General features: G+C 45.9%; 1 protein-coding gene and 1 pseudogene across 1 annotated transcript; both read right to left on the minus strand.

Moving 5' to 3' along the window:
- Positions 1–5: 5 nt before the first annotated feature.
- Positions 6–416, minus strand: LOC121294016 (annotated as a pseudogene).
- LOC121294015 (cytosolic 5'-nucleotidase 3-like) lies at positions 6–14908 on the minus strand. The gene is made up of 10 exons (XM_041217499.1): positions 14783–14908; positions 14723–14752; positions 8486–8584; positions 6972–7041; positions 6146–6192; positions 5167–5252; positions 4055–4144; positions 2622–2784; positions 1661–1861; positions 6–822 (listed from the first exon to the last, which is right to left on the minus strand). Exons 2-10 carry the CDS (start codon positions 14723–14725, stop codon positions 709–711), a joined length of 873 nt encoding a protein of 290 aa, XP_041073433.1. The 5' UTR covers positions 14726–14752; positions 14783–14908; the 3' UTR covers positions 6–708.
- Between the last annotated feature and the right edge of the window lie 962 nt (positions 14909–15870).

The raw sequence follows: 15870 nt of genomic DNA on the forward strand, positions 1-15870 counted from the left end.
AACACTTATAGTGCAAAATTTTTATTTAAAATCAGTACTGTGAAATGAGAGACCAGCAGGAGGGTGAAGGGGGCTGCAAGGTAAAAGCCCTTCAATTGTGGGTTTTGTTAGAATTGAGTCAATTTGTTCAGCCACCAAAACCATAGAGAGAGAGAGGGGTCCTGGCGTTTCAGAGCGTACACCACATCCATGACCGTCTTACGCTTGGCGTGCTCACTGTAGGTGACCGCATCCCTGATCACATTCTCCGGGAAAACCTTCAGCACCCCACGGGTCTCCTTGGAGATCAGGCCCGAGATCCGCTTTTCACTGCCACAGCGAGCCAGGTGATGGATGGCTGGTTCAGTGATGCCCTGGATGTTATCACGAAGCACTTTGCGGTGCAGCTTCGCTCCACCTTTTCCTCTGCCAGACATGATGCTTCTTCAGTCAAATTAATGTTTTTAAGAACACAAGTTATCGATACAAAATAACAGAATATTAAGAAAGTAGATTTTCTTAGGCTAATTTTGACACTATTCTCTGTAGAGTCTCCACGCGTTTTAAAATGCTGTACGATCAACAGGGTGAATCTAGTTGTTCTAACCCTGCTTAGTAAAGAGTGCCTTGTGCATCACAAATCACATTAATTAAATCTCCAGCTATCGCTCCAAGCTTGAGCCAACATTGATGTTTGCAGAATTAGTAATTGTCCTGAGAACAATTTAACTATTGACCAGGATTGAGAATGTGCTGCAAGATTCCATTGACTACATCCAAGGTTTCGTCACTCAGGAGAACAATGTCATACGAGGCCAGGTATTTGTCTAACAGCTGATCGACCTGCAGGAGAAACAAAGATACTGGATATGGGAAGTGCACAGAATGGAAAGATGTGGGTTTTACACGAAAATCTACAATGAATTGTCTTCAGCAGGTAAGTGTCCTGATATTGGTACTGAGCCTCGCAGGCAATGAAAACCAGCTCTGTACTGAATTAGCCAATTGCTGCCAAGGTCATGACCTTGACCAAGCCTTGACCTGGATTCAGTGACCCTGGAGGTTCAGTTGAAAATCAACCCACGTTCCACCTTTTGACCCACACAGAGTGAGCACTTGATTTAGGGGTGAGAACAGGATTGGATGTTGACAGATGCCTACCCAAGTCAAACAGATGTCCTATCTGGGCACATGAGAAATGGCAAGATTCAGCACCCAGGGATGTAGCTGTACCCCAACATTTAAGAGGTAAAAGAGAGAGAAACATTTTTTTTGCTGATTGAGAAGTCTAGAACAAGGGCACATAACCTTAAAATGGGCAGGCTATTCAGGAGGGAAATTCGGAAACACTTGTTGCAAAGGGTAGGTGATGTGAGGAGCTCGCTCTCATTTAAGAGGAACAATCAGTGCTAGCTCAATTCATAATTTTAAATCTGAGAATGATTTTTTGCAAGCTGAGGGTAAAAAAGGACGTACTTTGTAGACAGGGTTAAGAGACAGATTAACAATGATACTGAATGTTGCAACAGGCTCCAGGAGCTGAATGACTTCCTCCAGTTCCTAATCTGGTGTCAGTGTTAACCACTTGTGATTCTGGGATGGCAAATAACTTTGACCGAATCCCCCTGACAAGGGGAAAGCCAGGAAAGTGCACTGCTCTCTCTCACAGATCTCTCCTCACCTTGTCATTCAGAAACCCAATCTTCAGGATGTTCTCCTGATTCTGCACTCCATCAGCCATGCTGAGATCTCCCAGTGAGTCTCCCAGGAGAACAATGTTACTGTGCCCCATCAGCTGCTGGAAGTGTTCAGTGTTCCGCAGGGCACCTTCCCGCTTGTTATAAATGTGGATAATTTCACCTTTAAATCCTTTCAGAACCCCCTGAATGGGGAAAAAACACAAACACACAATAAACTTGAAACAACATCCCAGATCTAAAACTGTGCTGGCACTTGTGTTTGACACTAAGACTTGCATTTATATAGCATCTTTCACAATCTCAGGACACTCCTGAGCATTTCACAGCCAACGCAGTATTTTTGAAGTGCAGTCACTGTTGTAAAGTACAAAACATGGCAGTCAATATGTACACAGCAAGATCCCACAATCAACGGATCCAATCAATGGGATGTTGAGTTTTCTGCCATTTCCTTCGGCCTGGGGAGCAGTTTCGCTACATGTTGAGTTTTTTTTTTACACAGAAACCAATAGAACAACCATCCAATGTTTAGTTCACAGAAACCATCACCAAAAAGAAAAAGATAAACACCAGCCCTCTCTCTGGTTTTAAGTTTCTTACTCTGACTATTAAACTTAACACTGGGGTTCCACCTACAAGGATTTTTTAAGTGCCCCTCACCCAGTGTCAGTAATTGTACAGTCTTTTCCCCAATCGTTAATTTTTCCACCTCACTTGCTGTGGAAATAAGTCCTGATCCTTCCATGTTCCGATTGCAGACACTGACAACTCAACAACTCCATTGCCCACAGTCAGTGAGAGCGACTCCTAAATGCCCGGCTCAAACCAGCCCCAGAAATAGCTCACGGAGCCGCCTCCCCTCCCCTGCCCTGCCCCGCCCACAGGTAAATGCCCCGCCCTAACACAGGAAGTCACATTCCCAAACCTCAGTCACTCACTCACATTCTCATCGAAGTCCATGAAATTTGACACCACCGTGACATTTTGGTGATAGATGCCAACTTGTCGGATTATTTCCTCCAAAATGTCGCCAACACCAGCCGAGAATATGAAGACAGGAACATTGCATTTGTGAAGTTTATCAAATAAAACTCTGTATCCATCCCTGGGAGAGAAAATGACACATCACACAGGACGGCTGCTTGCTAAATGGAGAGCTACGTTAACAAATGGATTATGACAGCTGAATGAAATGCAAGGAGGAAGAAAACTGAAACAAAAATAGCTGGAAAAACTCAGCATGTCTGGCAGCATCTGCGGAGAGGAATACAGCTAACATTTCGAATCCATATGACTCTTCAACAGAACTAAGGAAAAATAGAAAAGGGGTGAAATATAAGCTGATTTTAAGGGGGTGGGACAAGTAGAGCTGGATAGAGGGCCAGTGATAGGTGGAGATAACCAAAAGATGTCATAGACAAAAGGACAAAGAGGTGTTGAAGGTGGTGGATATTATCTAAAGGAATGTGCTAATTAAGGGTAGAAAGCAGGACGAGTAAGGTACAGATAGCTCTAGTGGGGGTGGGGTGACGGAATCGAAAAAGGCTAAAAGGTAGAGATAAAACAATGGATGGAAATACATTTAAAAATAATGGAAATAGGTGGGAAAAATCTAAATAAATTATTGGAAAAAACAAAAAGGAGGGGGAAATTCGAAAAGGGGGTGGGGATGGAGGAGAGAGTTCATGATCTAAAATTGTTGAACTCAGTATTCGGTCCGGAAGGCTGTAAAGTGCCTAGTCGGAAGATGAGATGCTGTTCCTCCAGTTTGCGTTGAGCTTCACTGGAACAATGCAGCAGGCCAAGGACGGACATGTGGGCATGAGAGCAGGGTGGAGTGTTGAAATGGCAAGTGACAGGGAGGTCTGGGTCATGCTTACGGAAAACAGAAAACTAACTGACTTGCATTTATACAGTGCCTTTCACAGACTCCAGATGTCCCAAAGCACTTTATTAGCAATGAAGTGCCTTTTGAAGTGTAGTCACTGTTATAATGTAGGGAGCATGGCAGCCAATCTGCGCACAGCAAGCTCCCAAACAGCAATGTGATAAGGCTCAGATCATGTGATTTGCTGATGTTGCTTGAGGGATAAATATTGGCCAGGACACCAGGGAGAACTTTCTTGTTCTTCCTCAAAATAGCACCATGGGATCTTCTACATTCACCCCAGGGAACAGACAGGATCTCAGTTTATTGTCTAGCCCAAAAGACAGCAGCTCTGACAATGCAGCACTCCCTCAGTCCTGCACTCTGTCAGTCTCAATACTCTGTTCAACTCTCTGGGTTGATGATCTTCTGACTCAGAGGCGAGAGTGCTACCAACTGAGTCCCAGCTGGGAGCTAAAATACATGACACACAATGGATCACTCCTACCTCAGCTGAGCTTCTGATTCCTTCACAATTTCGGCCAGCTTGCTCTTTTGGATCCTCTGCCCTACAAGGAGCTCATGGACTTTTGTCCACCTGCCGAGAGAACAGAGATCCCGGGGTCAGTCCAGGACCAGAATTTTACCATTTCCAATTACCCGACACTTGCAACAACACTCGAGAGGCTTGCCACCATCCAACTGATCGACTACCCTCAACGTTCACTCCTCCACCGCCGATACAGTGGCAGCTGTGTATACCATCTACAAGGCACCTTTGATAGTACCTTCCAAATCGTGACCTCTATCGCTTAGAAGGACAAGGACAGCAGACACATGGGAACACCACCACCTACAAATTCCCCTCCAAGCCACACACCATCCTGACTTATAACTACATCAATGTTCCTTATCTAAATTGTGTTAATACGAATGATTAAATAAAAAGAAAATCGCAAGATTTTCTGCAGATTTATTTAAACTCCTGCTCTACAGAATCCAAACTAGCAACTGTGCAACACATCAACCTAGAAGGAGGGAATGGGGGAAAGACCAGAAATAATTCCCCCTCCTCCCCCAGAGCTCAGTCAATGCAGCTGTTCAGATGGTATTGAGTTCCACAGAGCAGGTGGGGTCCCAGGTCATTGGGGAGCTATCAGCAACAGCAATTCTGTTTTAAAATCTTCCTAACCCAGGGTGCTGAGGCCAAATGCAACATCTCCTGCTCCTGCACCCCACATTTGCCCTGAGAATAGTAACTGGAGTAATTGCTAAATTTAAAAAGGACCAGGGTCCATCTAATTTGGTTTCTACCATTCGCAGTCACATGATCCAGTGATAATGGAGTTGTTGACCAATCACAGCAATCAATCTCTATCAATGATTCCACAACAGGCCCAGGCATGAGGTGAGGAAAACCCCCAGTGATGGGGTTTGGGAACCAGAGATTTCCACCTCAACCATTCCTCCATGCTGTTCTCACCACCGAGGGTAGCTGATGCATCCTGCCCCAATCAGGCAGGAGTAGAACCCAAGACCATTCTGCTGTGTGGTTGGATGGTGTGGGGATGGCATTAGAGAGAATAAGAGTAGAAGGAAAGTCTGAGGATCATGGCTCACCACTCAATCATCAGGGGGAGCTTCTCTTCGATGCTGCGAGAGGGGTCGATCTCAATGGGATAGTAAGTGTTAAGAAGGTCCTTCAGCTGTAATGAGAGGGGGAAAACTGTTATTGTGATAATGTGGAGTTGCTCCTGTTTAATTACTGCTGTCACCTCCACAGATCCCCGGGGGAAGGTGGGTGGTGGAGGGGGAAAGGGTCTCATGTTAGACTCTGCGATTTAAGCTGTTCATACACATGCTCCTCCCACCTCATGCCTGAGAGTGAGAGTGGGTAAACTTAGGTTCCACACCTGGGAGGTTTAAGGTTGACCTCATCCGAGTGTTTGAAATATGAAGAGGAGTTGACAGAGAAAAAGGAACAATTCTTCCCCAGGAAGAGGAATCCAGTGCCATGGACCAGTTAATGGTGAACCCTAGAAAAATAATTTCACACCAAGAGATGTGAAATTCAGAAATTCAGGTGGTTCCACAATAAACTGGGATATTTAAAAGGCAGAATGATGTTTGCTTGGGAAGTAAGATATGGAGAGAAGGCAGGGAATTGGAATTAAAATGACAACAGTTAGGTGGGATATACTGGACCCACAAGCCTGTCCATGAGCTCTGGGCAATGTACCATGTGGAAAGATGGATTCATCATGTATCATGTTAATATTATTGTAGCAATTCCCTCCTCTGAGAAACTCCTTTGTAATTCCAAATTGTGGAGAAAGCTGTGGTCTATTTATATCTGTAAAGTGGAGACTGTCAACGTATAAATAATCACACTGCCTGGCAATCACCTTGTTAAAGACAATTGTTAGTTAAACAGGTGATAGGCATTGATTATCCCATCTAAACAGAATAAAAAGATGCAGCTGGAAGCTACTTTGAAGTCAGTACTGCCTTGAAAACAAACAACTTCAACCAAAAGAACAGCTTGGATTAATACTTCCAATACAACCCCCTTATTGTGAGTAACAGAGACACCAGTTACCTTTATCCTGCATTCCTCACTAACTAGCTTGCTGTCATGAATAATATCTGCAAAAATCCAAAATACATAAACAGTATTATTACAGATCGAATAGCTTCTACTGCACATTAAACAATTCAGTTCATTTGCACAATTCTTTGTGCAGTTTCCTTTAAATTTTCTGGAAAATTAGGTGCTCAGAGGTGATATCAATGTCCGGAACTGAAGCTTGTCCTTTTTGCTTGGTGTTAGAATTAAACACTTCCAGGCAAGGTACAGCACAGGGTTAGATACAGAGTAAAGCTCCCTCTACACAATTCCCCCCATCAAATACATCCAGGACAGGTACAGCATGGGGTTAGATACAGACTAAAGCTCCCTCTACACTGTCCCCACCAAACACTCCCAGGACAGGTACAGCACAGGGATAGATAAGGAGTAAAGCACCTTCTACACTGTCCCCATCACACACTCCCAGGGCAGCTACAGCACAGGGATAGATACAGAGTAAAGCTCCCTCTACACTGTCCCCATCAAACACTCCCAGGACAGGTACAGCACAGGGTTAGATACAGAGAAAAGCTCCCTCTACACTGTCCCCATCAAACACTCCCAGGACAGGTACAGCACAGGGTTAGATACAGAGAAAAGCTCCCTCTACACTGTCCGCGTCAAACACTCCCAGGACAGGTACAGCACAGGGTTAGATACAGAGAAAAGCTCCCTCTACACTGTCCGCGTCAAACACCTCCTCCACTCTAGGGGCTCATCTATCTGTTGCAAGGTGACCTTTCGTCCCACGGCCCCTACTCAAATGACCCCTACAGTAGGAGCACACAGTACTCACTGTGACAGGTTGGACTTCTTTTGCCATTGTTGGCGAATCGGGTTAAAGTCATATCGAAATCCGTAATGACCTGCAACAGAAAAAGTGGCCCATCAGTGGAGCTGATTACACCAGTGCCTCACACTCCAATGCTCCCTAAAACACCGAAAAACACAGATCTGGGACCTTGCAGAATGAATCTGACCCCACACAAGAGTTCAGCTTCTGCCTTTTATACAGAGAAGACGTTCGACAAGCCCTGACAAACACTCCCCACTTGATGGATACAGAGATATAGTCATAGTTATATATGGCACAGAAGGAGGCCATTTGGCCCATCGAGCCCATGCCTGCTCCCCATGGAGAAATCCATTAAGTTGATCCTTGTAGCCTTTCATTCATCAATGAATGATCTACATAATGTGACTTGTGTTTAACTCATAACAAACATTATTCTCTTTATTACCCCAAAGGTCAGGACAAACAATGGTACCTTCTGGACAATGAGTATTATTCACATTGGACCCTACATGAATAAGATCTGGGTCATGTCTTATTTCCATTTTATTCTCAGGATGTGAGTGTCATTAGCAAGGTCAGCATTTATTGGCCATCCTAGTTTCCCTTGAGGTGGTGATGAGCAGTCTTCTTGAACCACTGCAGTATGTGTGGTGACGGTAAGCCCCACAACCCTGTTAGATAGGGAACTCCAGGATTATGACCCAGTGAAGATGATTGAACGATCAATACAAGTCCCAAGTCAGGGTGGTGTGTGACTTGGAGGTGATGGTGTTCTCACAAACGAGTTGACCTTGTCCTGTTAGTTGTTAGAAGTCACCATTTTGGGAAGTTCTGCTGAAAAGCCCTGGCAGGTTGCTGCAGTACACACTGCAACCAATGGTGAAGGGAGTGAACACTGAGTCTGGTGGCTGGGATACCAATCGAGTGAAAGGCTCTAAAATAAAAACAGAAAATGCTAGAAATACTCAACAGGTCAGGCAGCATCTGTGGAGAAAGAAACAGTTGATGTTTCATGTCTGTGACCTTTCATCAGAATGGGAGACAGAACTGCTCTGTCCTGGATCGTGTCGAGCTTCACTAATTTTGTTTGTGTGGGGGGGGGGGGGGGGGGGGGGAAGAGATTGTTGAGACTTTTCTTAATGGAAATTGTCACTGCCTGGTATTTGTATGGTGCAAATGTCACCTGCCACTTATCAGCCTAAGCTGAACGCTGTCTTAGTATTGGCTTTGTAGGTTCCCTAACTGCTGTTCATCATAAACTTATCACTCAGGGTAACAAGAGGCTGTCCACAGTGCACCCCCAACTATTGAGGTAACTATTAAGGACACAGTAATCAGCAGTTTATGAAGGGTCACCACCACCATTTCAAGGTAACTAGGAACAGGCAATAAATGCTGGCCTTGGCAGCAATGCTTACATTCCAAAACTGAATTCATTTTTAAAACACTAAGGATTTTTGAATCACTGAAATGCAGCTGGGGTAACAAAGAACTGTCCGTCATTATAAATCAACCTGAAGTTTGGATGCTCCCCCATCACGGAGGGAGGAGATGATTTCTTTGACACGATCTGGTTCCCTGATACGGACTGTGCTTTTTTCTAATTCTGGTATCTGTGGGAAAAAGAAGCCAGTTACCCAGAGAATATTAAGTCAAACACACTGAATAAAGACAGACCCAGCATCTCCTCAGGGGTGGGGGTGGGGGGGAGGGATGAACTCAAGGACACAAAGTTTACTACTGTATTATATTAAACACTGAGTGCTGTCTAGATTCTAATAGATTTAGGATTGTAGGTGGCATTGGGAGCACATGACATTAATATTATCGTGGGTCTTTGGGGAGCGTCGGAAAGGTGGCGGGGGGTGGGTATTGTTCATGATCTGGGCTCATATCCCTGGAAGCAAGTAAACTTTATTTTATTGAACATTATGTAGGCTCTACATAGAACTCTCTCTCTCCATACTCTGTTGTCTTATGTCACTGATGATGTATTTATTTATTTACATATTTAACATTAACCCTTTATCCTACATCTCCCCCAAAGTCTCTGTCTTCATTCCAGGTTCAGAGATGAGCATCTATTCCACCATGTTCTCAGCTCCCTCAGAGGTTGTATATGATTCAAATAGAGTAGTATGTGAATCATCAGAGACTATTGGTTCTCTGTTCAGGTTGTCTTCCTGATTTATATGGGCAGTTAGTCCATTCAATTCATGGTCTTCTTGTAGATATAAGTGCACTTCTATTTTTTCTCACTATTCCACGCTCAGTCTATAAAAGATACAACCTTGGACTGTGTGTCTTTTCCAGAATTTGGCCTTCTCGATTCTGGTTTCTAATCCAAACTGATTCATCTAGTTGGAGTTTTGGTAAATCATGCACTTTGTGATGATTGTAGTTTCTGGTTTGATTTGCATGATACTCATCCTCCTTCTCCTTTACTCTGTCTACATCAGTTGTTTTTCAACATGGCATGAGTGTATGTGGGAGAACAGGAAGTTGAGGCCATTGTTGTCATCCTCCTATGAGGTTCTGATAGAGCCAATCCATTCTGAAGTGGTATGGAATGGTATCTCAACAGTGCTTGATGTCATAATTTTTCTTCAACAAAGCTTTTGCTGTTCTTACTCCTCTCTCAGCCTCTCCATTTGCTTGTGGGTACCTGGGTGAACTAGTTGTCTGGACAAATCCATAGTTTTCTGTAAATTTCTTGAACCCTTCATTCACAAACTGAACCATTGTCTGAAATGACTAGATCTGATTCTGAGGTGGGGCCTCGAAGACATTTAGCCTCAATCCATCTGCAGAATAGTCAACAACTATGAGGAATATCTTCTCCCTCAAAGTTCAAAGATCCATTCTGAGACGTCCCCAGGGTCTGGATGGGAATGTTGATACTGTCAGCGATTCTTTTTGCTCCTGACGCTGGATTGCATAGGCAATGCAGATTGAAATCATTTCCTCCAGCGACTGAGATAACTAGCCACCAAACTGAATGTTGCGCACTAGCATGACACTCTGTAATGCCTAGGTGTCTTTGGTGTAGTCTCTGCAGGATCTCAAATCGGAGGACTCACCATAACTTGGCAAGTCATTCATGACACAGAGCTCTTTGTTGCTCAACGCATTGTTTCAGGATAAGATTGTTTGGAACCTATTCTGGCCATCTACTTTTACAGTATTCTCTAATTTTAGCATATTCTTCCTCTGCTTTTTGTGCTAGTCAAGATTTCATTCAGCCTCTGTTGTTGCTGGTAGGCATCTTGTAGTCAATAAAGGTATAAGACTCTCCATCCTCTAAGATTTATATCCTCCTGTTCAAGCTTCTCAATAGAAATGTGAGAATGCATCTGTTGCTGTTTGTTTTGGACATATTCAGTTGTGGTATTGTTAGGAAATAGAGACAGTTTAAGTAAGTTATATTGGTATTTGTAGGTGTTGGGGATGAGTTTTAGCTTTAAAGTTTAAGCTTGATTTGTATTTCTGTATCTGTCTGTTAAAGTTCAAATGGAGTTTTAGTTTCACTTTAAAAGGGTGTTTGCATTTCTAATAAGGTTTTTATGACTGTTGCAGCTAAGTTAAACACACAAGGGTAGAAGAATTGGACTGTTGCCTAGCAACAGCAGGCCAGATAGGCAGGTCCCTCACACAGAAAGAAGAAAAGGAACAGCAGTTTGTTTTGGAAGCTGTTGGAGTTCAGCTGGTTTGAAGACAGCTGCCAAATAGAAGCCACCTGGAAGGGACAGATAGCCAGTCCCAACTAAAGAAAAACCCCAAAATCCAGGGGAGTGGAAGAAGAGAGTCCAAGAAGACTTTCTAATCAAAGGAAGGACAGGAACCTGGAAAAGGTCCTGTTAAGTGAAGTTAAGAGTGAGGGACAGAGAGAGAAAGGCTCCAAGCTTCAGATTTGAAGAGACAAAAGCTGCAGAAAGCAGATTTAAAGTGAGAACAGCTTGCATGAGGCAAAAAGGTCCAAAGAGACAACTGAAAGTCTGTAAATCTTTGTTATGGGCACTTGAAGCAATGGAAGCAGTTGATGGCTGAGTTGGTGAGAGAGAGAATGCGTGGAAGACAGCTTGAATGCTGGAGGAGAACCCTTGCGGAAGACGTCGGAGAAAAAGTATCGGTTTAGGAGAAGATTCCAAGGTGAGATCTTGGAGATTGGCAACCTTCATGTGAAAGACGGGAGTGCAGTGAGACAGGTTGGCTCACAGTGTGACAAGCGTCTGGGGGGGAAGTTGAGAAGAGATCCATTGCATCTGTCGCTTGATTTCAGAGTGTGGTATGTCTGACCACAGGGTGCCTAGTGGTTTACATGGATTGTGTATTTACTGTGAACATTGAAGTATAAGATAGCTTTTGTAACTTGTGTTATCCTTACAAATCTGTAAATGTATAGTTGTGGGTGAAGGAGTGTTGTAATATAGTTCATCTTTTCTTGTTGACTAAATGTTTTTATTTGTTAAAAGTTCATCAGCTGACTTTGGTAACTCTGTTCAGTAGCCACTCTCCACATATCTAAACAAACAGACAGAAGTTAAGATCTCTCAAGCTGGGTTCCGCCCATGGGATCAGGCTTGTTCAGTGGTGATCTCAGCTGGGGATTGTAACCGTATCAAATCTCATGAGTCTCAGCTGAAATTTCTGGAGTCTTGGTGGCATCTTTGCTAGTTATTTGGTATTTAATAAGGTGACCGATGGCTTGTGGTCAGTCTTGATGGTAAACTGCAGGCCTAAGATGTAATCAGGGAACTTCCCACAGGCCCCATATGGCTGCTAATGCCTCTTTTTCGGTTAAGGCACATCTTTGTTCCGTTTCAGTCAATGACAGAGATGCAAAACATATTTGTCTGCATGTTCCATGATTCTGGAGATGAAAGAGTACTCTTTCACATCCAATTTCTGATGCATCCCCAGCAACCATTGTGGGCATTTGCAGGTCATGGTGTGCCAATATGTCTGGTGAAATAAGCATTTCCTTTATTTTTCGGAACTGGGCCTGTGTTAAGCAATAGGCCCCTAATCCAGAAAAGAGAAACTATAGTCACCAGCCCCGAACATCACCGCCACCCCCAATGCCAGTAAATCTTTGACCCTTGAGCTGAGCAATGGCCTAGTGCTCAATATCCCCCTCCCCCAGGCAGATATTTGCCTAAGTTCACCCGCACCAAACGTCAAAAGTCAAACATCCTCTCAATCAGCATTATATCGATCCAGCACAGAGACTTCCACTCGCAACACCACACTGCTGCTGAGAAAGCTTGTGGCCCTGTTCATGCACACCCTCCCCCCAACTGAAAGACTTCGGCACGACACCACATCCCAAATATGCAGGTTTTTGACCCTAACCATTCCGGCAACTGAACAAGAGTTCAACAATTTCCGCTCTCCTTTGGTTACCAATTCCTTCTCCCCCAAACCCCCACTGGCTGTTACCCCCACCTGCGCCCCAACCCACCTCCCCCACACACAAACTATCCAAACCCCACCATTAACCTACTCTTACAATAAATCACAATAATATTATTAGAATTATGCTTTCGTGACACAATACATGCTGGCTAGCCAACGACTCCTACATTCCATGAATGAATAAAAAAATGTTAATATGATGTGATCGCAAATTCATACAGCAAATTGTCAAAAAGAAGCAACAATGACATGAGGAAAAAACTTTTTACGCAGTGTCTGGTCTGGATCAGGAATGCTCTGCCTGTGAGTCTGATGGAGATGGATTCAACCAAGGCCTTCAAAAGAGAATTGGATAATCATCTGCAGAGAAAAATTTGCAAGGCTACAGGGAAAAGGCGGGTGAGAGTGAATAGGTGAGCTGCTCTTGCAGGGAATCAGCACAGACACAATGGGCCAAATGGCCTCCTTTTCCAGCATAGTAGGGAGTAAGAAACACCACAGATATACATCAGTGAATCCTGCCCATTGAACTGACTCATTTATGAATTTAAAAACATAAGGAATAGGAGTTGGCCATTCAGCCCCTTCAGCCTGTTTATCCATTCAATATTATCATGGTTGATCTTCAGCCTCAACTTTCCCACCTGCTCCCCATAGCCCACCCTTAGAATCCAAAAATCTTTCAATCTCAGCAATTCTGCATCTACAACCCTCTGGAGTTTTTTTTTATTAATTCACGGGATGTGGGCTTTGCTGGCTGGAGCAGCATTTATTGCCAATCCCTAAGTGCCCTTGGTGGTGAGCTGCCTTCTTGAACCACTGCAGTCCCTGTGGTGTAGGTACACCCACAGTGCTGTTAGGGAGGGAGTTCCAGGATTTTGACCCAGCGACAGTGAAGGAACAGCGATATATTTCTAAGTCAGGATGGTGAGTGACTTGGAGGGGAACTTCCAGGTGGTGGTGTCCCCAACCATCTGCTGCCCTTGTCCTTCTAGATGATAGTAGTTGTGGGTTTGGAAGGTGCTGTCTAAGGAGCCTTGGTGAATTCCTGCAGTGCATCTTGTAGATGGTACACGCTGCTGTTACTGTGCATCGGTGATGGAGGGAGTGAATGTTTGTGGATGGTGTGCCAGTCAAGTGGGCTGCTTTGTCCTGGACGATGTCAAGCATATTGAGTGTTGTGGGAACTGCACTCAAGCAGCCAAGTGGAGAGTATTCCATCACACTCCTGACTTGTACCTTGAAGACAGTGGACAGGCTTTGGGAAGTCAGGAGCTGAGTTACTTATCACAGGATTCCTAGCCTCTGACCTGCTCTTGTAGCCACAGTTTTTAAATGGCTAGTCTAGTTCAGTTTCTGGTCAATGGTAATCCCCAGGATGCTGATATTGGGGGATTCAGTGATGATAATGACATTGAACATCAAGGGACGACGGTTACGACTCTCTCTTGTTGGAGATGGTCATTGCCTGACGCTTGTGTGGGGTGAATGTTTCTTTCCGCTTGTCAACCCAAGCATGGACACTGTCCAGGTCTTGCTGCACTTGGTCATGGACTGCTTCAGATTTACAAACCTTTTTGAGTGAAGAAATTTCTCCTCATCTCAGTCCTAAATGATTGCTCCTGATCCTGAGACTGGGTCTGCTAGTCTAGCATCATCACATAGGACTGGCACAGCATTCAGCTAACAACACTCAGGGCTGTGAATGGTTAATGGAATGGAATTAAACAGAGTATAAAAAATGAATACCCTTTGTTAAGATGATAGGGGGGGTGGCAACTTGATACATACATTTGCATTGCAAATATTGCAAACTTGCGATGATCAGCCACACTGGGATGCAGCAAAAACACCCAACAAATGTCAACTCCACCTGTTAGGGCAGGTAGGGTCACGGGTTTTCCTGAATGAGCAGCTCCTGCCAGTGCACAACGCCAGTGTCAATGGGATTATGAACCGGCAATATTCAGATTCCGAGTGGGTTGTGCTGCCCGCGGCTGGAACCTAGTAAATGGGCTATTTGACCAGGAAGGGCATCGCAGGCAAACCTGAAATTAAACTTTGGCCGAAAAGGCCACGTGGTGGCTGATCCCGGTACCCGGGGGGGGGGGGGGAGATAGGGAGCGGCTGCGGGCGCCGCCCCCACCCCGGGCCGGGGTCGTTCCCCGCTGGGGGGGGGGGGGGGGGGGGGGCTCTCCCTCTCCCTCTCCCCCTCCCCCTCCCCCTCCCCCGGCCCCCGGCCCCCGGCCCCCGGCCCCCGGCCCCCGGCCCCGGGGGAAGTTTTCTAGTTTGACCCGAGTGATTATTTTTGCTCCTGGGCTGTTTGTTCCGCTCACCATCTTGTCCCCGCTCCCGCTCCGGCTCCGGCTCCCGCTCCGGCTCCCGCTCCGGCTCCGATCAGCGGGACTTTGCTGGAGAGGGGGCGGCTCCGGGAGAGTCGCTCATCAGCTGTCGTGCCCGGGGGTGACCTTCCGGCACTGGTTCCGGGGGAGCGGTTGCTGCCAAAGCCATTTCCAGTCCAATCATTGGGGAGGGCCAGCCCCGCCCCGCCCCCTGACCCGCCCCGACCCCGGGCCCGCCCCCTGACCCGCCCCCGCCTCGTCCTCTGGCCCGCCCCCCCCGCCCCGCCCCGCCCCCACCCCCCCCTGGCCCGCGCCGCCCGACAGAGCAACAACACCACCTCCACCGGGGGCAACACTGACCCCACAAACCCAAAGCAAACCCCACTCCCCCAACCTACAACCATCAAACTTTACTCTATAACCCAACTAAACCCTACCCCATAACTCAAACCCCATACCTACACCCCCTAAACCCTACCCCATAACCCAAACCCCATACCTACACCCCCTAAACCCTACCCCATAACCCAAACCCCATACCTACACCCCCTAAACCCTACCCCATAACCCAAACCCCATACCTACACCCCCTAAACCCTACCCCATAACCCAAACCCCATACCTACACCCCCTAAACCCTACCCCATAACCCAAACCCCATACCTACACCCCCTAAACCCTACCCCATAACCCAAACCCCATACCTACACCCCCTAAACCCTACCCCATAACCCAAACCCCATACCTATACCCCCTAAACCCTACCCCATAACCCAAACCCCATACCTACACCCCCTAAACCCTACCCCATAACCCAAACCCCATACCTACACCCCCTAAACCCTACCCCATAACCCAAACCCTGCCCCATAACTCAAACCCCATACCTACACCCCCTAAACCCTACCCCATAACCCAAACCCCATACCTACACCCCCTAAACCCTACCCCATAACCCAAACCCCATACCTATACCCCCTAAACCCTACCCCATAACCCAAACCCCATACCTACACCCCCTAAACCCTACCCCATAACCCAAACCCCATACCTACACCCCCTAAACCCTACCCCATAACCCAAACCCCATACCTACACCCCCTAAACCCTACCCCATAACCCAAACCCCATACCTACACCCC

Source organism: Carcharodon carcharias, chromosome 23, assembly GCF_017639515.1.
Source record: "Carcharodon carcharias isolate sCarCar2 chromosome 23, sCarCar2.pri, whole genome shotgun sequence".
In the NCBI taxonomy this organism is placed as follows: Eukaryota; Metazoa; Chordata; class Chondrichthyes; order Lamniformes; family Lamnidae; genus Carcharodon; species Carcharodon carcharias.

Bases quoted from the DNA above. Each gene is read 5' to 3' on its own strand.
- LOC121294015 (XM_041217499.1), bottom strand. The intron at 5,253-6,145 runs GTAACTGGTGTC...CTCTCATTACAG, and splicing joins GTGAGGAATGCAGGATAAAG to CTGAAGGACCTTCTTAACAC. The intron at 823-1,660 runs GTGAGGAGAGAT...TTTCTCCTGCAG, and splicing joins TTGGGTTTCTGAATGACAAG to GTCGATCAGCTGTTAGACAA.